The 23,060-nt window shown below is 40.6% G+C and overlaps 2 protein-coding genes across 3 annotated transcripts; one reads left to right on the top strand and one right to left on the bottom strand.

The window, feature by feature from the left end:
- Positions 1-340: 340 nt before the first annotated feature.
- Positions 341-8,624, top strand: slc2a12 (solute carrier family 2 member 12). Its single transcript, XM_070849562.1, has 6 exons — positions 341-411; positions 1,664-1,781; positions 5,713-7,008; positions 7,502-7,624; positions 8,077-8,209; positions 8,314-8,624. The coding sequence occupies exons 2-6, from the start codon at positions 1,688-1,690 to the stop codon at positions 8,408-8,410; spliced, it is 1,743 nt and encodes a 580-aa protein (XP_070705663.1). The 5' UTR covers positions 341-411; positions 1,664-1,687; the 3' UTR covers positions 8,411-8,624.
- A 978-nt stretch (positions 8,625-9,602) lies between these two features.
- Positions 9,603-15,211, bottom strand: tbpl1 (TBP-like 1). 2 transcript variants are annotated; one of them, XM_070849564.1, is made up of 8 exons: positions 15,171-15,211; positions 14,301-14,390; positions 13,760-14,003; positions 13,514-13,596; positions 13,251-13,314; positions 12,344-12,447; positions 11,721-11,815; positions 9,603-11,261 (listed from the first exon to the last, which is right to left on the bottom strand). In XM_070849564.1, the coding sequence occupies exons 3-8, from the start codon at positions 13,892-13,894 to the stop codon at positions 11,179-11,181; spliced, it is 564 nt and encodes a 187-aa protein (XP_070705665.1). In that variant the 5' UTR covers positions 13,895-14,003; positions 14,301-14,390; positions 15,171-15,211; the 3' UTR covers positions 9,603-11,178. The 2 variants fall into 2 exon arrangements, with proteins under 2 accessions (XP_070705665.1, XP_070705664.1); XM_070849563.1 differs by lacking the exon at positions 14,301-14,390 and having other exon boundaries at positions 15,099-15,190.
- Positions 15,212-23,060: the final 7,849 nt, after the last annotated feature.

Genomic DNA, 23,060 nt, shown 5'->3' on the forward strand with positions numbered 1-23,060 from the left:
TGGCAGCAGAGAATAACTTCATAATAACTCCCCATTACAGCTGGAAGTTACACGAAACACGCAAAGAGAAAGATGAGCTCAATAGCAACTGTTGTAGATAGACAGGAATAAAGGAGAAATATTGTCATGCAGGAAATCATTGTTCTCTATAAGAAAGTATGCTATAGGAATTACCTGACAGAAAAATTTGGGCCAATAGGATTTCACGGTAGGCGGTTCTAAAACTGAATTCACGTTTCCTATTGGTGGGTTTGGAAGACGAGGGCGGGGATAAAAGTGCTTCACCAAAACAAGTTGCTTGCGTGCAGCGACAAGAGCTTGAGAAGAATCTTGAGAAAGTCTGGAGGAGAAAGCGGATGGACTGACAAGCAGCAGTGTAAGCTAGCAACAGAGACACAGCTGGGGCGTCAGGTAGGGAAGTGTCACTCCTTACAGCAGTTAATACAACTTTAATAGGTGTCCACTGAATCTTACCTGTAGCGAAACCCGCTTAATTTGCACGTCAGTAGCGGACAAGTCCATACTTTAAGTCAAAATGTGTGAAAGGAGGCTGCTAACTTTGGCTCTTGCTGCTGAGACGTGTTTTCCTTTTTGGTGTATGTGTTCAAGCCCACACACAATGAGCTGGCAACATGTTAACAGGGAAGTCATGGACTTTAAGGGGGCAGAAGAACAGAAAACACACACACACACTTTAAAAGGACGTAGTCTCAGTTAATGCTCTCAGACATCACATAGATATAAATTATGATAACCAGAAGGTGCTAGTGCAAAGGTAGGAAACCATCTCCACACGTGTGTATCACAGAATCAGCTCCAACTAGTCATTGTGAGCCTCACATAGCTGGTATTTATGACAGGGCTTTCATTTGGATGCCTGCTTGTATCCAGGGCTACCAAAAGGCATCAGCTGATGCAAGTTTAACCACAAATGCAGAGAAAAGGAAAAAGGAAGACGTGGTCCACTGATCATTAAAATTTCACCCTCTCTCCCTGCACCAGGACTGGGTTATATATACTGTATTTTAGATGGTTAGTCCAAAGTTTAGTTGTACAAAGCATATAGTATAGTTTCTAAAGCCATTATGTGGCAACATTCAGGTCTGATTTTCCTCATCAAAGGTGAAAAGCACACATTTGGGTAATGCACACTGCAGAAGAATGAAGTAAAACATCTGTTGCACCCATAGGTGTTCATCCGCAGTACTTTTTTTTGTCGTCGATCAGAGTGTGTCTACAGCACCATGTATCACAGGTTGTCATCACATTTGCTGGCATCAAATGTCTGGTCTGATTGTACTGTGGTTTACTTGTTTTAATGAGATAGTTGTTGTTTACACCGAGGTTTTGCAGATTTTAATCTACTTTAGACAGAAATTGCTATTTAAGAACTTTGGCTTCTTTTGTTAACATGTCTATATCTCTCCAAGTAAGGTAACGTCATTTTGTACGTATCAGTTTGGCATTAATATCAAAACTCAGGTATTATGTTGGCACTAATGATAAAAACGTTAAAATAAGAAGTTAGATAAGATAGATTAGATCAGTTCAGGACCGGCATCACGTGTGTCTCTGTGCAATATAAGTAGGGTCTGTTAGATGTTTTCACGTTTATTTTACAGAATGAATGATTCTCTTCGTTGGTTTGTTCCGTTTTATGTAGGCCGACTGTTAGAGGCGGTTAACGATGGACCCCAACAGTGATACGAGGATGTCGGCCACTTACCTCCCAGGCAACGCCTCAACTGAGACCCAGAAACTGGCCCCACCCAGAGGCCCAGGTACTATGACAAGCCATTTTAACTTTTAGGGAACTGGGAAAAACTCCCATTTGAGATATCTACAATTCATTTGTTACAAGCCATTATTTGAATTTCTGATACTGAAAATGAAAAAACAATTCCAGATATTAATAATGCAATTTTTAAAATACATTGTGACTAGTTGACTAGTGACTAGTCATTACGGTTATCCACAGTTGGCATTCCTGGTAAGTAAAAATCTCTGTCTACAGTTAGAATTATGACCAGAAACAATGAAATTTCAGATATCCACAAATGTGTTCTTTACTAGTAAGAATGCAATTCTGGATATCCAAAAAAAGATAAAAATGAATGTTATTAAGTGTTAAAACAACCACTCATACATCTTAAAGATTTGAAGATATTTTAAATTTAGTTGACTAGTACAATCAAAGTTGCAGATTAAATACAATGTCTACTAGTATGAATGTTATTGTGGATATCTTAAAATTACCATTCTGACCAGTGAGAAAACGATTTTGACAGGGAGAAATGCTATTATGTATATCTAAAATGTAATTACAGATAGGAGTGTGGTTCAGTTAAGGTTACCATGAAGGTACTCACTTAAAATAACATGTTTTTATGTAAAGACAGGTCTAAGCCCTAGGTTTGTCATTGTTTTGTTTAGAGTTTGCATGTTACTTAATTCAGATGTTTAGTGAGGGTGTTCCTCCATAAATCAGGTATAAATGGGCTCCTCCCTACATCTTACATTCTCTGACTTCCACCACTGAGCCTCCATAAACACTTCAGTGGTGAAAATCAGTGTTTTTTTAAATGCTAACCTGGAAGCTGGTCGATTGCCAAAAGTTGTTTATGATGTGTGTCATGCGTTGTTTTATGCCTGTGTTCACGGTCACTCCGACCTTGGTGGCACAATACCAAAAATGTGGCACGCACTGAATACAAACCACCAGCCCATGAAAACAAAGTTCACACAACCAATCACCTGTGTTCTTTACCTTTGCTACAACCTGACAAACTAGCTTCAAATTATGTCTATCTGCTCATTGTTGCAAGGTGCAGCAACACAAAGTCAACAGAACAGAAGTGCCAAAAAAATTGGCAAAAATGGGGAATGTTGCACTGGGAGCCAATAATAATAAAAAAAAAAACAGAAGAGAGGAATTGAAGTTGTTTTGGACAGTTGAAAGGTGTCATTTTTTATTTAAATCAGACTTGGATTAGTAGCACAGCTGCTAAAGTGTGACAGTATCACACTTCTGCCAGATATTGGCTTGACTGGGATGCATAAACATGCAAATAGGATGTGAAACACTTTACTTTCAGTGCGTTGGCTCTACTTTAATTAGGTGTTTTTGATATTGGATTGTGTATTGTATTGTGTTTGTGTTTTAGGATAATAAACAGTGCACGTACCAACTGTGTGTTAAGTTGGTCTATTAATGTGAAATGAAGAAGAGGTGATGTAGCCTCATGTTACCTTACACAGTAGAGTAGTTACAATAGATCACAATCATCATTTCCTCACAGTAAAAAGTGGAGAAATAAAAAGCTCTGCTATCAGATTGATACTCGTATTGTTAGCCAGGTATTAACCCTCCAGAGTCTTGGGGTAAAATGGCAGTTTTTTACTACTTTTCATTTTACCTTTGTGTTTCCCATTAAAACTGTTTAGCTTGCTTTCTTTGTGTTTGTGTCTTTGACACCGACGGGCGGTCTAAGACTCTGAAGAGTTAAGGTAGCTGACAATAGAAGATTGAGAGAGGGGATATAGTGCAACAGCCTTTATAGACTTTGTGGGACCCTGCTGTTTGCTACTGCATCTCTATTTTTCTTGCATGTTGCTCCATGATAATTCAATTAGAACAAAAAGGGGGGGGGAAGCCTCACTGGCATGATTATAGGGACAACTGCAATTAAATACAGCCTATTATAAAAAAAAAGAATCCAGCAGGTTTAACAATAATAATAAGAATACAAATGCAGTGTCCGTTTTTTTAAAAGCTGTTTAGGGAAAATCTGTGTTGAACTCAAGGGCAACACTTCAACAGTACAACAAAACAATTACAAGGATCATTAATGAAGTTTATGACTGTTCATATGAATATCATTAACAGTTTTGAATTCATAAGTCTGAAAAATATACATGTAAATAGTATCTATGGTCTACATGCTAAGCTCATCTATTTGTTCCTCTTTCTATGTGTTCCTTTGCTATCTGTCTGACTGCAGTGATAATGAATGTCTGTGGACTCACAGTGATACATGCAAGACAGCACATGTGCACTTAAATCTATCTCATAAGCATAAGAGCACACACACACACACACGCACACAATGGCTTATGAGATTGCCTCAGCATTCTTCATGTGAACTTCTGATCTCTAATTCCACACTGTCAGCACTGTTAAAGCGACTTCATGGTTGGGGAAAATGTACTGGCAGAAAGGCTGTGGCCCTGCCAAAATTTATGGCACACAGTTATTTATTGATGCCATCTGGCTTTTTACCACGTTGTCCTTTCTAATGCCATGCTGTCAGTGACAACCTTTTTTCCTCTGTGGAATGTGAGATGACCATTTCCTCATACTAACCACTCTCTGCTTCTTACTGCAAACCACCTTGGTGTCCCACACCCAAACAGAATAAAGTTGGTTGATCTCACGTCACACAATGTTATTCAGGTCCTTGACTTTGCCTGAGTTTCTGTGCAATCACTTGAGATGGACACAATGATGATTATTATTTTGCATTCATAACCTTTTGCTACTGGAGAACCCTGATTTTTTTTGTGTTCTTAACTGATTGCAGCAACTGCACATCAGACCATCTGCTGCTTTGACATTTGACAATCTGTAAACAAGAACAAAGTGCTTAATAATTGATTACAAGAAGTAACTAACTGTTGTGTTGTTGGCCCAACTCCAGGGAGGTCATAGTGTAAGGTCAGCTACATAACATAACATGGATCCTGATCATCTCCCTCACCACTTCCAAGCTGCCACATTGGCAACATAAGATTTGTCGTCGAAATTGACTAGGCAAATGCTATATTTGTGCTTGACACTGGCTAACCTTGCTGGATATGCTGAGTATATATTTTTACATGTTTTGCTTAAAGTATTTACCAGTCTAGCTAATGAGGTAAACACAGTTCCAACATTTGAGGATTAATGACCTGGTAGTTTGGCCTGAAAATTAATTTCTCTGATGTATTTGTTAATCAAACTGGCATTTAGCCTTTACCTGAAAGTCTGGCTATGTCTACTAAATTAAATGGGCAACGATATCTTTCAGCTTCACACTGTTTTGTATATTCAGACTAGTAAACAATATAGGTTTCAAAGCATTAAAAAATGACCATGACTAATGTATAAACAGGAAGGAAATCCACTGAAAAGGCTCACCAGGCTGTAAAGGCACACAAGCCACAAGAATACCTCTAATCAGATCATCTGAGGCTAATATGTCAACCCTTGGTTTACAAAAGAAAGGACAAAAATCTAAATATTCATAGTCTGTGATTTGTCAAGTAGGAGTACAGTATATGTATTTGATCTAATACCAATGTCCACCCTAAGCCCTGAACCTTACAATGTTTAAATGATTCCACCTGTGTGATCAGCCTGAGTATTAGCGGGTGCAAGGGCTCCAAACGCCGTGTTAGGAATAAGACAGCACAAGGTTTAATATGTACCTTATATTGCACACATTCTGAATATAATAACATTTCTTATGTTTGAAAATCAAACACAGTCATGCCATCTAGAACAAAGCCACACACAGTTGCTTAGTCTGCCAACTCGTTCGTGTCCGGTCTAATGGGGAAATGCAGGAAAAATCTGTGTGTCGTTGTGGATGGAGATTTGAACCTTTTTGTTGATCTTGTTACATATTCTCTGACTTACATATTCTCTCTCTCTGTTTATATACCTCTCTCCAGGCTGCAGCTGGCTGGTGGTGGTAGCTGCTGTGGCGGCCTCTCTGAGTGGCCTGATGCTGGGCTATGAAATGGGCCTGACCTCTGGTGTGCTGCTGCAGCTGCGGGGCCTCCTCTCCCTCTCCTGCCGGGAACAGGAACTGCTGGTCAGCTCCCACCTGCTCGGCGCTCTCCTCATCTGCCTGGCCGGTGGTCCTATACTGGACCGCTACGGCCGTCGCTACTCTTTGCTCCTGAGTGACGCCCTGGTGGTCGGAGGGAGCATTGTGCTTATTTCCGCCACTTCACTTATTGCATTCACACTGGGCCGGGTGATTATCGGCATGGGAACAGCACTGTCAGGGACAGGAGCGTGTCTGTACATAGCGGAGATCTCACCGAGGGAGAGGAGGGGTCTGCTGGTGACGCTGTACGAGCTGATGTTGGTTGTGGGTGTGATGCTGGGGTTCAGCTGTAGCTACGCCTTTGCTACTCTGCCTCATGGCTGGATGTACACATTTGGACTAGTAATCCCTCCAGCACTGCTGCAGATGAGTGTACTCATATTCCTCCCACCCAGTCCACGCTTCCTGGTTGCCCAGGGCAAAGTGGAGCATGCCAAGACGGTGCTGGCCAGATTGAGGGGTGGGGTTCAGGAGCATGTGGAAGTGGAACTCAGAGACATCCAGACAGGACTTAAAGAGGAATCAGAGCACAGTTTCTGGGAGTTATTCAGTGCCAAGGCCAACTTGCGGTCCCGGCTACTAATAGGTGTAGCCTTAGTCTTCCTTCAGCAGGCTACAGGTCAGCCCAACATCCTCTCCTACGCCTCACCACTTCTCCGCAGTGTTGGCTTCAACAGTGACGCTGCAGCAACCTTGGCCTCCACAGGGTTTGGAGTGGTCAAAGTAGTCGGCACCATTCCAGCCGTGCTGCTGGTCGACCGTGTGGGACCCAAGAGCTTTCTGTGTGTGGGCGCTGTCGCAATGGGAATGTCGCTAGTTGCACTCGGCACATTGACACTGCAAAGCCACACTCACCTCACCAGCCTGTGCAAAAGTCATACTATACAAAACTACACGCATACGCCATGGGATTTAAACAGAACCTCTGTAGACTTGGACAACAGTGACATTTTTTCTACTCACCTCACCAGCCAATGGAACAGTGAGGAGGCACAGCAGATTAACAGAGAGGATGATGGGATTGGGGAGTCAGGAGGAGGAAGGATTTATACAGAAGGGTCTACCTCACTGAAGTGGGCGTCATTAATCAGCTTGCTGGTTTATGTGGCAGCCTTCTCCATTAGTCTCGGGCCAAGTAAGCACCTTTTTATTCACCCACTCCCTTTGCACTCATATGGACACAAATGAACATGAAGTGGTAACTTACATTGTATTTACCCTTCAGGACCCCCCTCAGGTCATTTATCTTTAAAAGAAGTATTGTATAACTGTATTGTATGATAAATATAGAACAGCAGCTCTGATCCATTTACCCTCACAAGTGCTTATATGTGAAGGAAATGTATCTGGTTTATTTGGTTCTAATAGCTGCGCTTGTCCCATACTGTACTATGATGTTCAAAGTACAACAATGGTTATCATACAATAATAGGTGAAGTATAGATTGAAACGCTGCAGTTTTCCAGATAAAGCTGACTTGAAGCTACAAACCTACAGCCTACAGCTCCCCCACACAAACTTGTCAAAATGTACAAAGCTATTCTGGATGATGTTATTTGTATTTATGCCGTATTAACCGTGGCTCCTTATGTCCTTGTACTTGTGTCTTTGTTGACTTTCTTGTCCAGTGGTGTATGTGGTTCTTAGTGAGATCTTTCCAATGGGAGTCAGAGGGAGGGCTGTGTCTGTGGTGTCGGCTGCAAACTGGGCAACTAACCTGCTCATCTCCATGACCTTCCTCACCATTACAGGTTGGATTTAATTTATTAGCTAATTGTGGTAGGGTTATAAAGTTACTGAAACTGTGTCAAAAGTGTTTATTATCTACAAACAGTTATTAATGAACGAATGTTTCAACGACATAAAGACATGTTTAACTTTGTGTATTTGCCGATAAGTGTCTCACCTTGTTCCTACTACTGTTCAAACATACTACATGTCTGCGTTGGAGTCATAATACTGTGGGATTAGCAAAACAGGAAGTCTGATACTCACGTTTTTTTAGGCTGGCAGCAGCTGCAATACAAAGCATAGCTTTGGCTGTGTCATGACTTGATTTTCATAGTTTGCTGGTCATTCTTGTGTGTTAAGTTTATCTAACCTTCACCACAACAACAACAAGAAAGCAAAACAAATAAGTATGCTGACTGCGGTTATGTGCAGAAATAAAAGGACGTGTATGTCTTTGCTGCTGTTTTTCTAGAAAAGATTGGTGTTCCCAATGTGATGTTCCTCTACTCTGCTATGAGCTTTGTCCTATTGGTGTTTGTCATCCTTTGTGTCCCGGAGACCAAAGGTCGCACACTGGAGGAGATATCAAAAGAACTGGCTAAGAAGTGAGTGGCAGCTTACACATAACCTCAGTTTTAAATTGATCCCGTTTACTAGTGTATGAAATGGCTTTCTTTATCTTCCATCCCTCTTTTCTCCGCTTTACCAGGAAGCATTTTGAGATAAGGCTCTGCAGGAAGGTTCAGCCTCAGGAGAACCTGATCAGCAGCAGCAACACGTCCACAGAGATCCCAGCAAACGTCTGACTCCTTTAACAGACCGCAACTGTACACCTCATCTGACGGAGAGTCAAGAGCTCAAGGACAATATACTAGAGCTGGTAGGAATTTGGCGTACAATTACCTCTCACCCACATCCCTGAAGCTGCAGCTGATTCCTAAAATAGTGTCTGTGTATGTACAGGAAGAAAACAACGAGGATGGTGGAAATAACACATACAGGAAAGATTTAAATCATTGAGAAGTATTTGTGAATTTGCTGAAATGAGGATAGCTCAGGGTTCACTCTTGAAAGGTCAACAACAGGGATTGAATGTGATTATATAAAATATATAATATTTATTTGATTCCTTCCTTTAACTCTCCCCTTAAGGATACACGTCCAATAATGCAGAAAGGGACGCTATCCCTCTGCGCTCTAGGATAAAATTGACTCCTCACCAGCCAGTAGAACTGATGAAGCCTTTTGGACGTGTGCTGAAACTTTACTACTGATGTTTTTTTCCCTTTTTCGCAATGAGCATTTACATAAACATGATGAACATTTTGGACTATCATGGGAAAATCAAAAATGTATCCCAAAAAAAGACACTAATTATTTTAAATGTCTGTGTGTGTAACACTGTGATTCTTTGCTGGGTGGCAAACTCCTAAAATGTGACATAATTTATGGCTGCTTCCTGCCATATGTATGGTAAAAACACTAACATTGCTCAAACCAGTCATACCAGTTATGCTATACATAGTGACACAGAAAAATGGATGGCCACAGTTGTCTTAGGAGGAGCCTAAGGGGGTCTCCTCCTTTACACTTAATGGGAACAAGTAATCCAGGAAATAATACTGAAACCTGCCGTTCAGCTCTACGGTATGTCTGGCTGCTGAATACTCAGAAACTAGCAACTACAGGAAGAATGTACTAAACTCATCAGGTCTCGTGGTAATATCGGGTAGACAACTAGTACGTAAGTGTGTAACGTAGTGTAAGAGGACACATGAAAGGGGATTTTTTTTCTTTTTTGATACCAAAATGATACTTAGCTGATGTTGGCAATTAAAATTGCACAATTTAAATCTGTACTTTGATACATCTTTTATCTTTTTTCATGTTGGAAAATGTAGAAATGTATTTTTGACCTGTAGTAAGGACGTGCATAAGGAAAAAAGAAAGGAAAGCATGAGAGTGACAATAAAACCCACTAAGCAGTAGTCCTATAGTGGCCTGTTTTATCATTAACCTTTATTTTTATACAAAATACAAAATTCTGAACAAGTGTTACAAATCTTCCATTGACACTGGTCCACAAAGTCCATCCCACATACATACAACATTACAGTTTTTGTTTTTGTCAGCATCTTTTCCATCAGATGCTTTATTATATACAAACAGATGTGTTGCCTCCTACTAAGGTTGTAGTTTCCTCATTTAAAACACTTGATTTCTTTATTGGTTAAAAGGATGGTATTCTATGAAGGATTTGTTTTTCAGACAATTCAGGTACTTGATGCTGTAAGCATGGCCTCTTTACACATTGTTCATTGTCTTATTTTGTCTCAAAAACTGACATGACTGTATCGCCCAACCTCTTAACAGGTGACAATGCTAAGCTGACTGCAATACAACGTTGTAGGACTTAAACGAGTGGATGCTTTTGTAATTACGAGTTGTTTACTTAAACATTACAGTCCAGTTCCTCTCCTGTTACATTGTCTTGTGCCTTTACACCAATTTCCAAGAGCAATTCTGGCTAGTGTTTTGCTAACTTTTCTATCCTCCGCCCAATAAAAAGCTAATTTTGAATACCTTGCTTTGTCTCAGTACTACTATAGCCCAGGACTAACCAGCAGCTGTGTTAAATGAACACAAATGAAGGGATCTATGGCTCAACAATTCACCGACTGTAAAACAGAATATGTCTGAACTCTCCAAAAGTTTTCATCACATTCCAAAACATTTAAGAGATCAGTCTTGTTCTGTACATGGCCAGGCCTAGAAAAAAACAAATGTTTGCAAGTTTTCCCGGAGTTTGAAACTATTATTAGGAAATGTTAAGAAATGAAATTGTGTGCCACATTTGAGAAACAAGAACACTTTATAGTGAACTAACAACCAACAATTAAAATGAACACGTATTGTGAGTGGATGTGTGTGTCTGCATAGGGACCTGCTCTTATTGTGTGTTCATGTGTAACAGTCCAGACTCAAACTATGGTTTGACTGCTCTTTTTTTCTTTGGACGAATATAATGGGACGACCTGTATTTGCGTAAACACAGGTATAAACGAGCCGTGGACGGATATTTTTTCCAGAGAAAGTGGCAAATAGGACGACTTGCGCGTGTGTGTGTGTGTGTGTGTGTCGGGTTAAAGGTGAGGCTTCTCGGTGTTAACATGCTGACTCTTCGCAATGGTTACCACTGTTACATATTAAAATGGTTAGATTGCTGAAAACTGGTCTTTCTGCGTCCATGCAAAAAAACACCCAGAGCAAATGAAGTTTGAAAAACATACTTGCAAGTTTAGGTTGTTAAAGTCACAAGAGCCACACAATCCACAACAACAGTGAAATTTTGTGAGAGGGACACTTTAAAAACTCCAAATAGGGCTGCTGAGAGTTTTTTTTAAATCCAGTTGACGTCTAGTCCATTGATTGGGTTAAAGGTTTGTGGGTGTTGCCATGTAGTGATAAAATCAAACGATTAAATCCAAGGATAAGGTTCTTCCTCGCTCGTAACAAACAAATCCGATGTGCCTTCTCTTTCTTTCACGTCTCTTGTCTTTAACTTTTTTTCCTTTTATTTGCAGAGGGGTTTCCGAACCTCAAACAGTAACGGGTAGACTTGCTCAACTGCTGTAGCCACATTCTGCACATTTGGTCCTGACCGTCGAGGTGAGGTGGGGAGGTGGGGGGAGGGGGCAGGGGTTGGGTGGAGAGCATAAGAGCAAGTTTTGAGTACAATAAAATACTTAAAAGCAAAAAATTCCTCACAAAGACAAATGGAATAATCGCAGATACCATCAAGACAGAGAGAGAGAGCAAGAGAGAGAGAGAGGTCAAAACATAAATGAGAGTGACCCTTGTTTGGGTCCAATTCAGCCTCAATGCATGGTTTGACATACAGGGAGGGTGTAAACGTTTTCACTCATTTTCAAATTCCTTGAAGAATTAGGTTATTTAAAAACCGCTTTTCTGGTTGTAGCAGACTATAAAAGTGCATTATGGCATCGTGACCTCAATCCCTTAAGCTGCTGTGCCCTCCAGCTGTATATAAAGGAGGTTGCAACTTTCTGTCTATATGGGTGAGTGTGTTTGTGTAGATATGCAAGTTCAAGGTACCTGTAACCGTGATGCTTCCGGTGGAGAACACCTGTATAGTAGCCTTGATATTTTTGATCCTGTACGTTGCAGCAGGATGGAGCTCTGGTTCGTAACTGAAAAACACAAAACACAAACACTCAATTAAGTCTCATCTAAAAACAAGTGCCTATACAGCTTTGGGGCTGCTATACATTATGCCGGAGCTTCATATGTTGTCATATAAGTAAAGCAGAGGGTGACTACGCCAATATTCTGTCTGCTGGCTTTACAGTGGTGCTAAATGTGTTAGAAAAGCGCTGGCCAATGCTCCCACCACTAGAGGTCATCCAGTCCTTGCAAATGTTGCACCACTGACAGTGTAACATTTTAAAACCAAGCAGTTTCCTTCCTAATGCATGTATTGGGGTGTCTGAGGCGAAGTCGAATCTAAATAAATGACTACGACAGGCCATTATGACAGTGATGTTTGTTTATGGAATCACAGTTTATAACACAGAACTAATGAACCATAATGAGCACCACCAAGCATAAGGCAAAGTCTCCTTCAGGAGGAGGCAACATCAGGACATGGAATAACTTCTAAATACTGATACTGATGCTGGTGGTGATGTTGACTGGTGTGATTCAAAGTGCTTTATTACCTGGCGATGGGTCGGTTGTTCTTAGTAAAGTCTATGAGGTGGATTGCAAACGGCATGGAGCACACAGCCAGCACATTCACAACTTTGAAGGCTGAAAACCTCACCTGAAAGGACAGACACACAGACACAAATATGTTTGTACTTACAAACTCTTACAATGAAGGAGAACTTTCACTCTCTGACTTATGGCGTTAGTGTTGACATATAGGTCAGCCTTATTTGGACTCAATCCAGTTGAGGCAGAAATAGCAGACACCAGAGCTTTTCTAGATAAGTCTTTAACCCAAGCACATGCAGACCTAAAATAACAGCTATTTGGATTGCAGATCTATTATACTTAAGGTTCAAACTAATGGTTGGCCTAGTTGCATGTTGCAGTTTTGTTTATGTGTCATGAGTGGTGGCCAAAAGGTCAAAAGAAATGTACACGTGCACCATCTGATAAAAAAAAATGTTTTTGTTTATGAAAGAACTGCAAGTGAACTCTTGTTATGCTACTCCTCAGCTGTATCACTAAGACATTGGTAGCAGGACTGTAAAGCACCTAACATCACCTATCATCTACTGACACACCACATGCCTGCTTATACGCTAAATAGCTGATTCAATATTTATAGTTTATTACAGTCGTATTTTTTTTTTAACATTACTCTCTAGATTTCTCCATAAAATGACATCAGACATACTTGAGAATGTAAAGAGAGTTTATAAGAGTTCCAGTTTGTATTTCTATGCAAGAACATTAACTAGACCAACTGATATGAAATAACTCAAAAGATATCATGATACTCACACTCGACTCTAAACTGAAAAGTTATCTAGTTTTCATGTTATTTCTTGTTTTCAAGAATCAAAGCCTGGCATCTATTATAATGTCTTTAACCAACAGTTATGTGATTATTCTCACCTTGAAGCCCAATTTCTGCAGACAGCGCGCTAACCTGCGAGCACCCAGCTTTGCGTCATCCTCACTGAACAAAAGAGGAGAGCATAAACAGTGGTATACATACTGTGCAGGGTTTGGCACGAAGAGGAGATATAACACACAAAAAGTAACAACCGACAACCAAACTCATTACTGTGCTCGTTTGAAGTGGCTGATTTAGCAATAATGATAATGTCTTTTTGAAAAGTCTTCCAGCCATCTAATTGTTAGTGTGTGTTTGTTACCTTGTTGCTCCAGTGCATATGATTTTCCCTGAGGACCAGATAGAGGCTGTTATCTTGGGCTTCCGGAGCTTCATCAAGACTTTCTAAAAAAAAAAATTCAAGCATAAATTGAATGGTGCCAACATGGCCCATATCATACATGCTATAAATAAAGTAAAAGTGGTACATAATCACAATATGGGTGATTTTTTTTTAATGTTTGTTATGTTCTTTAGGTCTACATGGAGAATGGCTTGACTTTCTTACTCCTACTTCCGGCTTATAGATGACATTGGTTCCCTCTAAGGCGATGGTGCGCAGGTTAAGGTGGCACCTGGTCCTGAAGGTTGCCACCACATTGGTGATGATGATATCAAGTGCATCGTCATTGCTGGAATCCATGAGGAAGTGTGTAGTACAGCAAGAGGACCACAGGGACTTTCTCCTCACACATTTATCATCAACACCATTATCACCACCATTTCATGGACGGACAATGAAACAAGACGAGCTAAAAGGGGGGGAAAAAGAAGGGCCAGGATTGATTAGCACGTTGAAAGTTAGAGATGTCACAAAAATATCTGTTTAAGACAATATGTTTTTATTTTGATTGTGCATGCTTCACACACATGCACAGCCACTATGAAATGCAATGCAATGCAATGTCCCAGACACTTTAAACAGTCTGCAGCTTGCAAATAGAGTACAATCAAATAGCACACAGACAGACACCGACCCTATGTGTAAATAATATCCTTACACCTGGATACAAACGTTTAAGATACAGGATAGAGGTTTAATTTGTCACCTTAGCTGCAGCACCAATTCATCTGATTCTCCAGCTACGATGTTACCTTCCACTTGGGATTAAGGATCAAAACACGAATCACACAGACATCTGCAAGACATCAGGAGTAATTTAAACACTCAGAAGAATTTTAAATGAAGTTCTACACTGTTTTAGCCATGTATCAACGATAGTTTATCTGGTAGCGATGCAGCCTGATACGTTAGCTACTCCCTGTTTTAGCTAAAGTAACAAGCAAGTTAAAGGGAAATAATACATTGGAGGCTAAACGCGACATATAATGCAGGTATAACTTAAATATATGAAACATTTGGGTAGACGTCGTCGTAGTTTTATGTAAAATGTAAGTTTTATCGGCGGTACAGTGATGCTTCGCTCATACCAGTGTAGCATTGCATATGATATCCAACTGATAAGCTTGTTTGGGAAAGTGATGCTAGCTAATCTTGCCAGCCTAACAAGCCGGCTGTCACCGTTACTCATAAATTCACCACAATTGCATGAAATACTGCTTGACCGTGCTGTTGTGGCGTGAATTGATCTGAAACGAACGGCTAAAAACAGCACACAAACAACAGAGTAACGGTACTTCACTACTGACCAGCTAATGTTGTGAATAGCCGTTAGCTAGCAACAAAGAAAAGTGCTCAGGCAGTAATGAATGAAAAGTTGTTAGCTAAGCTAGCTAGCAGGCTAGCAGTCTGACGCTACGCTGAGGACGATGCAGTTCAACTGACTCCAGGTGGGATTGTGTTCATGACAAATGTGTGCAACTGAGTGTTTTAAGTCTTTAGCTACCTCTTCTGCAAGATCAATGCTGTAACACCGAGACATAAACAATCCAGTGAACGGTAAAATTTGTGGACCGACCGCTTCCTCCGCGGACAAGACACCAGCACAACAACTTCCGGTTTCAGCCCTCAAAGTAAAAGCACGTACACTACAACTTCCGGGTACAACTTTCAAAGTACAACGACGAAAACAAATATTTTGAGAGATTTGCAGAAACTTAAACAACCAAGGCTTTTTACATTAGAGGACGTGCATGTAACTGCGTACACATTTTTTTTGTTCGGCTTCAAAACAGGAGCAAGTGAGAGCAGGAACTGTGCAAACATCGGCTACAGAGCTCACAATTGAAAGATTAAAGTATCATGTGCAAGTTTTGGTAAAATGATAATAGTATTTTAAAAGTAAATTCATGTAATAGCGAGATTAGAATAATGAAAATGGCAAACTTCCAAGAAAACTTGCATAATCAAAAACATAAACATAATCTAAAAGATTAATACACATTAGGGCTTAGTGGAAAAAATAAAACTATGGAAACTATCTCTGACAAGAAATTTAAAATGTTTGGTCCACCCTTCAGTGGAGCTCAGAAAGACTGCATAATTTCAATGAGTATTGTATTGTTAGAAAAAGTTTCCTTTACCATGACCTGCGTAATGAACAAATAGCTCAAATCTGATATGAATTTTGAGCCATTAAAAGTTCCAATTTGCAAGTCCAAGTAAGGGTTAAAATGCTCTTGACTTTAGCCAAAGTTTGTGTCCACAAATTTATCTTTGTTATCATCTACATCTGCCAACATTACACTTAACAGGCTTATGTTAACACCATTTCCAGATAACAATGTGTAACTTTTTCCCAGTGTTTATGGTGTATTGACATTTAAGCTATGTGGATTTGAACATCTCCAAGGAAAATGAACACATCTGGTCAGTAAATGCTCCACAGGGAATTCTGGACAGGCTACAAAAGAGGAGAAGGAGTAAAGTTTGGAGGCAGTCGGGAATGTTTGTGTTATCAATGAGAGAATTCACAGCCGCTCCCGTGGCTCATGAATGAATTTAGTGAATGGATGATGTCTTGAGGTTTCTGTCACATCCTGCTGTGATTGTGACCTTTAGGTGGACTGATCGTGACTTAGTGAGGTTTCCTGATGGTTATAAGCTAGTTTGACTTGTTCTGCTATGCGTAACTTTGCACTACACTGAATGAAAGTTAATCTGATAAGACTGACATATTACCTTTCTGAGATGGAGCTGCTTAAACTAAACACAGATTTGAATGTGTATTTGTATATGCGTGTTAATATCCATGACTTATTGCTTGCTTACGCACATTTGTGCATTGTGTCCTGTGACCCAGCTCTTCTGCTCAGACCACTGCAAACACTTCTCCCGCCTGGCTCATGGCCAAACAAAACAGAAAAATAGCTTCTTTATGATTCAGCCTTGTTGTTATTGTTCTTCCTCCCTGGTTACCAGATTGTCTATTTTCCCTCTCATTTAATCCTCCGGGGCTTCTCCTAGTGAAATATAGCCTTGTAATTCACATCCATTCTGCACAAGAGCCTTGTTCAGATGTCCTGAGATGTTTACTATAAAGGTTTAGATTTAGAGCAGGTTAGGAAAGTCAGACCACTAGCATTGATGGTGTGCGTGTGTTTGTGTGTGTAGTGAGACGGCTGACGCAGGGCGCAGGAGTATGTTTACAGTTTAATGGGCTGCACATCATTGGGCCAGTTTCTTCCCAGGGGAACAATGCTCTTATTCTCATTAGGTCATAAGATGCAGCATGTAAACACACAGATGTAAGCACTTATGGCTTAATAGATGCAGATATGTCTAAGAATAAATAGATGGTCCATCATTGTAACTACTCTGTGTGTGTGTGTGTGTGTGTGTGTGTGTGTGTGTGTGTGTGTGTGTGTGTGTCAAAGAGAGTGACTGAGGGAAAGTGAGAGATAGATAACTTTTTCATGCTTCTGGGAATATTTGTGCCTACATGTATGTGCATGTTTTTAAGTTGAATTGTGGCTGATCAGCTGTTGGATAACAGAGTTTTACACTTATATTTGTAAAACAAATATGAGGCTGCATATGCATACATCCTCAGCCTCCAAGAGGTGTGTTTTCTCCTGAATGTCTGGATGATCTATAAGTTTAGTATTCTTATGACAAACAGCTGACAAGGTCATCCAAGTATCTTTAGAAACACACTAAAACAAAGTGGCTTTCTGTCTACAGCTTTCCAAAAACACTGAACGTGAGGATGTCATTTCTTTTGAAAACTTTGGTCGCCCGTGTCAGCAGATGCGTCTTTGTAGAGATGTTCTGCTGGAGTGACCTCACTGTTGCCTCTAAACTGGGCGTGTTTGTCAGGACCCCAGTGTTCTGTTTATGTTGGGCGTACATCACAGGCCCATTTCAAAAGGATTTAGAGAGCGAAGTTAAAGCCGCTGAGAGTCTTTGCTAACCTGTTGTGAAAACGGAGTTCAGTGCTGGTTTGATGGCTTTGTGGAAATTGTTAAAACTTTACCAGTTTGAGAGTTTTTCAGCAGGAAAAGGATGGGGGAACTGAAGAATTCTGGTTGGACAAGACTAGAAATGACAAAAATAACAACTGGAGGAAAAGTCTCTAAATGATAAAAGTAAGCGGATGGAGATAAGACAGAGAAAAAATAAAAAACAAGAACCTCTTTAGCCTGTGTCCTTGTTGCATTTTCATCTGTACACATGTTAAATGTGCATGGCTATCTTTCTGCACATTTATTTTATCATTATGCCCATGCACTGTATGTGTGCACATGAGTACACACATGATGTTTCTGCATAAGACAGAGATGGATAGTGTGTGAGTTTGCCGTGCGGAGGGAATCCAGCTCTCTGGTAGTGCTGCTCTGGGGTCTTCCAGTGTAAACAGAGACGTGGGAACGGCCAAGCCTGTTTACATCAGCTCCATTCTTACTGGGACCAGTCAGCTAGGCATCAGGGGTACAGCCAACACACCAGTTTCACGTGCATACACACCCACCCACATGTATGGAGGTGCATGTAGAAACAAACATGTAAGCCGGTTTGTTCTCATGTATCATCCTGAAATGCTTGATTCAGCAAGTGATGTTGCTGATTATTAATAATTACTAATGAATCAAAACAGGGATGTGATGACGAGTAAACCCACCCAAAAACAGTTAGTTTACCCATCATTTCAGCCTTATTTGAAATGAAATTCACAGTATTTAACATAAGAAGTTCTAAGAATAAGTTGATTCATAACACACAAAATATCACAGTTAATCAGCACTTTCTATACAGTTGAAGTCAAATTATATGAAGAATGCTCTAATTTACCCACAGACCCCACACTGTGTATGCATTCACCTTGCTGGCAAGTCTAACATATACAACAGAGTCAATCAAGGCCAGAAAAACTAGGAAATTCAACCAAAGAAAAAGGAGTTTCTACAAAGAAGGGAAATCTTCTCACCCTCTCATCAGAGCTCCAGAGGTAAGGCCGAGCTCAGACAGAGTCAATCAGTCCAACACTCATCGTGCCAGATTTACTGGCCTAACATTAACACACCTGCACAAATGTTATGGAGTTCCCTGCAACGCAATGTTTAGACTAGTTTTGGAAATGATGACACTGACATGAGCATTATCTTGTGCAATTCCAGTCTGCAGAGAAAGCACCTGCTCCTTTCAGAATAAAAGAAGGGAAATAATGCTGAGGAAGCTGGGTCAGGATTAAACTAAGTCTCGCACACTTTGTTAATTTCTAAACATTCATGAGCAAACTGTACAATTATTGTGGTTTTTGGTACTTTTTGGATACTTTACTTGATCAGGTCTCTTTTTTTTTTTACATTTCTGCTTGCTATATGAAAAATGGGATCATATTTTTTCACTTGAGCTGAAGCTTTGTTATGACCATTAATAGTAAGCATGAAGTATATCCAAACACCATCATAAAAATAAATACATGTACCTCCCCAGTTTCAAAACATTTCATCAGTTCTGATATACCTTCTTTGGTATTCTACATGTTTCTGCCTTTTATTTCAGTACAATGAGTAATTACTCAAGACGAGTCAGACAGACAGACAGACAGTGTTTGGCAAGAGAAGGAGTTGCTGTAAGCTTTGTGGAGTGGATTCTTCCTCTCTCTTCAGAAAACAGAGCACAGAGAAAACAAACCGCTGTGAGAGCATGGAGGGGTCTTTCTGAACGGCACCTAACAATCAAAGAGGGAAACCAGACATGCGTTTGGTGGTCAGTGCAGGAGTCGGGGGGGTTTGGGTCATCAGAGCTCCCTTCAATTACACACCTGGTTGCCCTTCAAGATAAAGTGTGTGTGTGTGTCTGTGTGTGTTTGCACCCAGGCATGAAATGCATCACAGTCACTGTGTGTCTTAGTGTATACTATGCATGTTAATGTATGTAGGAGTGGAGTGTGTGTGAAGAGTATCCTACACTTGGTGCTTGTTAAGGTCTGAATTTGGGTAGAATGGGGGGTGGGAGGTGTTGACATAGAGGGATGTTTTGGGGTTGGCGTTTGGGGAGCGAGTTGGGGTGAAGGTGTAGAATGATGATAGGAAGGAGGGATATGTGATAAGGGGGTGTTGTGTTTTAGCGGCTAAGAGTTTGGGAGTATCGCTTGTACGGTGTGCAGTGTTGTTGCATGTTTGCAGACATGCACAAACTTTCTAATTGATCTGCTTTTGCTCATACTTGTGTCTGTGTGTGATAAAACAAAGCAACACAAATCTCCCACTCAAATGCGAGCAGCACACACAAAAGAGCATGCCCACGCACAGTCTCACACACACACACGCACACACACACTGATATCTAAATTAATGGTCTCCTTGGGGAGTCATCCAAAGGCCACGGGCGTTTGGGAGAAAAGATTCTTGGAAAAAGGCTTCATCATCAGAACATTTGCTCATTAGTAACCCCATCTTAGCCATCCAGAGAGAGAGAGAGAGAGGTACACTGAGGAATACATGGACAAGGTCATATACTTATCATGTTGAAGAGACATTTACTTTACAGTCTCTCCAAATGACGATAAAAGTAGTAGATAGAGGGAAGCGAACGAGTAATCAGCCTTTGGTGTGAGGAGCAGAGACTTGGGTAATGAGGTAAAGAGCATTAATAGTTCAAATAAAGTCCACAAACAGAAAGAAAGATTCTCAGCAAGCTAAACTCCCTCTTTTTCCTTCAGCCTCACTCTGCGCAGGAAGTCATTAAAGAGTAAGCCAATAAAGCTGTGTCAGATATATTGTATCCTCGTCCTCCACAGAGATATAAAATATTGGCCTCCCATTCTCATCAGAAAGGGGGATCAGCATTTTACAGGCCCACGATGTCCTCCTTTGGAGTTCAGAGAGTTTACTGAAGTTATCAACTGTCTTCTTGTTGGTTTTAAACATAATCGTTTCCGCTTTCCTTGAGCATGACTCGTAAGGAAAGGGCACAGAGGTTTTAAATGTGGGAATATTCATCTTAACTAGTCAGCAACTCCAGAATTGGGTTTTGAAATTGTTTTTCTGGCTGCTTAAAGCTGCATTTATCACATTTTGGCCACTAGGGGGCACATCAACTTCAAAATAAGCTGACAGGGACATATTTAATATCCCAGTTTATAAAGTCGTTACGGATATTGTATTAGCACACAGTTGCTATTTGCAATTACATGTTCCACAGAAAAGATATCTGGGTGTTGTTAGATGATCAACCAACTGCTGGAGATTCATCTGTCTGCTGTTTGGTGCTGGACAGGAAGCAAACAACAGGTTTAGCAGAGCTTCATTCAGTATCGAGGTTGATGAAAGTATTGAGACTGAAGCAGGTTTGTTGATAGATAGTAGATTTGCTGAGCACAAAAAAGTGCAATGACACAAAAGAGGGTGGGATAAATAAAATAAAGTATTACAGACAGCCTTAGTTAGCTAGCTATAAGCAGACTTCAACCAGTTTCGAACGGAAAAATCTGCCTCTGAAGTTCTCCTGACTGCTGGTGGAAACGAGAGAAGTGGGAGCGTTCCCAAACAGCAAAATCGTGGGCCCAAAAACTAAACATTGAATAAAAATATGCAAAAACATTGGCAGAATACACTCAACTAATCTCTGTGGGTTCATTATCACATAAAAAGAGCCTCACTTCTCTCCACCAGCCAGTAGACAGACAAAGTTAGTGACCAACCGGTGAACACGATGGAGCATTTAGCAGCTAAGCAGCCAGATATTTCTCCTGGAGCAAAAATGCTAATGTTGCTCCATAGCTGCTGGATTTGTAGACGTACGTGAACATTTTTGACTCATGTTTCAGGGGAACTCCATTGGAAACAGGTTAGCTTATTAGTCCTCAGTAATAGATGAAATGATGTGATAACATTTTATGCTGAGAGTTTGTGTGCGTATGGCCACAGCTCAAACCCCATCACAAGGGAAGAGCTCATCATGATCTATGCTGTTTTTTTGGTCTCTGTCTGTCTTGTTTTTCCCCTCAGATTCAGTTTTTAACATATTTGGACAAGTATTTTATATCTTATGCAAACAAAGGGGCTAGTTTGGAGGGAAATAAGCAGCCTCTGTTGCTTTTTTGTTGATAAGACAGCTCAGGCTCTGCCAAAAAAAATATGCAACAAAAGAATGTGTTATTCATGGAAATTTTGTGTTTCCTTTTTGTATTGTTTGTCTCTTCAAAGATAGACAGACAGATAGATAGATAGATAGATAGATAGATAGATAGATAGATAGATAGATAGATAGATAGATAGATAGATAGATAGATAGATAGATAGCAAATTAATGGTAGGAAAAGAAGAGAGCAATAAAACATGATGGAGAGACAGAGAAGGGAGAGGGGGAGGGAGATGGGGTGAGGAGACGAGGTTAATCCAAACAGACATGTGCCAGGTTATTTTTACGACAGTTCCATCGGCCATTATCTGCCTCCTCTGTTATGGTTAGGGATAAATACAGACTTGGGCAATACCAAGGAGTGGTAGATTTGTGTGTGTGTGTGTGTGTGTGTGTGTGTGTGTGTGTGTGTGTGTGTGGGTGAATGGTTTTGCGTCTGTGTAATAATGTGCAGTTTCGTGAGCATAGTTATGTGCTCTCTCTCTCTCTCATTCTCTCTGGCTCTCCTCCACTGCAGCAGCCAGGGAAGATAACCACAACAGTTTATTCCATTTCATCAGACGCTCTTCTGGCCATTTTAGCTCTAATGGACAAAGAGCAGAACTCGCCGTTTTATCTTCTTGCTCAATAAAAATCTTAAGGCCAGTCTGCCTATGCGACTCTCTGTCTCTGAGCTAAATAAATATCTGTGTATTGACTGAGCTGGTGAGTGGGGGAAAAAGAGAGTCCGTGTGTTTGCGATAAGAGAAGTAGAGGGGAATTTTCCGTGGGAAACAATTGTGTATGAAAGAGAAAGAGAAGACTTGAACATAGTTACATGATATCATGATATCTGGCATCAGACTCTCATCTGTAAGCTCTCCAAGCACCTGTGTTTAAGGCGTGGAGTGAAGATAAACGAGGGGTTTAGACTTAGACATACAGAGAAATTAATCTGTGTGTGTGTGTGTGTGTGTGTGTGTGTGTGTCTGTGTTTATGCATGTGTATGCAGGCGTGTGTTTGAAAGATGTACCATTATGTGTATTTAAAAGCACTTGACACTATTTTTATCATTCAATGCTTATCTAAACATGCATTTCAGCATTGCCTATACTCACCTGCTGCCTCAGGGAAAGCCAACAACCATGTGTTTAACTGTGTGTGTGTGTGTGTGCGTGTGTGCGCGCGGGCATACTCTCACTCCATCTGGCCACGTGCATGTGGGCGCGAGAGGAGCAGAGGTGACGGTGAGTTTGGAGCAGCAGAGAAATGATCTGCAAGGTTTATTATCTTTAATTAGCATCCAGGGGAAAGAGATAGATAAGGACCACCTTTTCGCTG

The sequence above is a fragment of the Pempheris klunzingeri genome, chromosome 18 (genome assembly GCF_042242105.1).
Source record: "Pempheris klunzingeri isolate RE-2024b chromosome 18, fPemKlu1.hap1, whole genome shotgun sequence".
Classification (NCBI taxonomy): Eukaryota; Metazoa; Chordata; class Actinopteri; order Acropomatiformes; family Pempheridae; genus Pempheris; species Pempheris klunzingeri.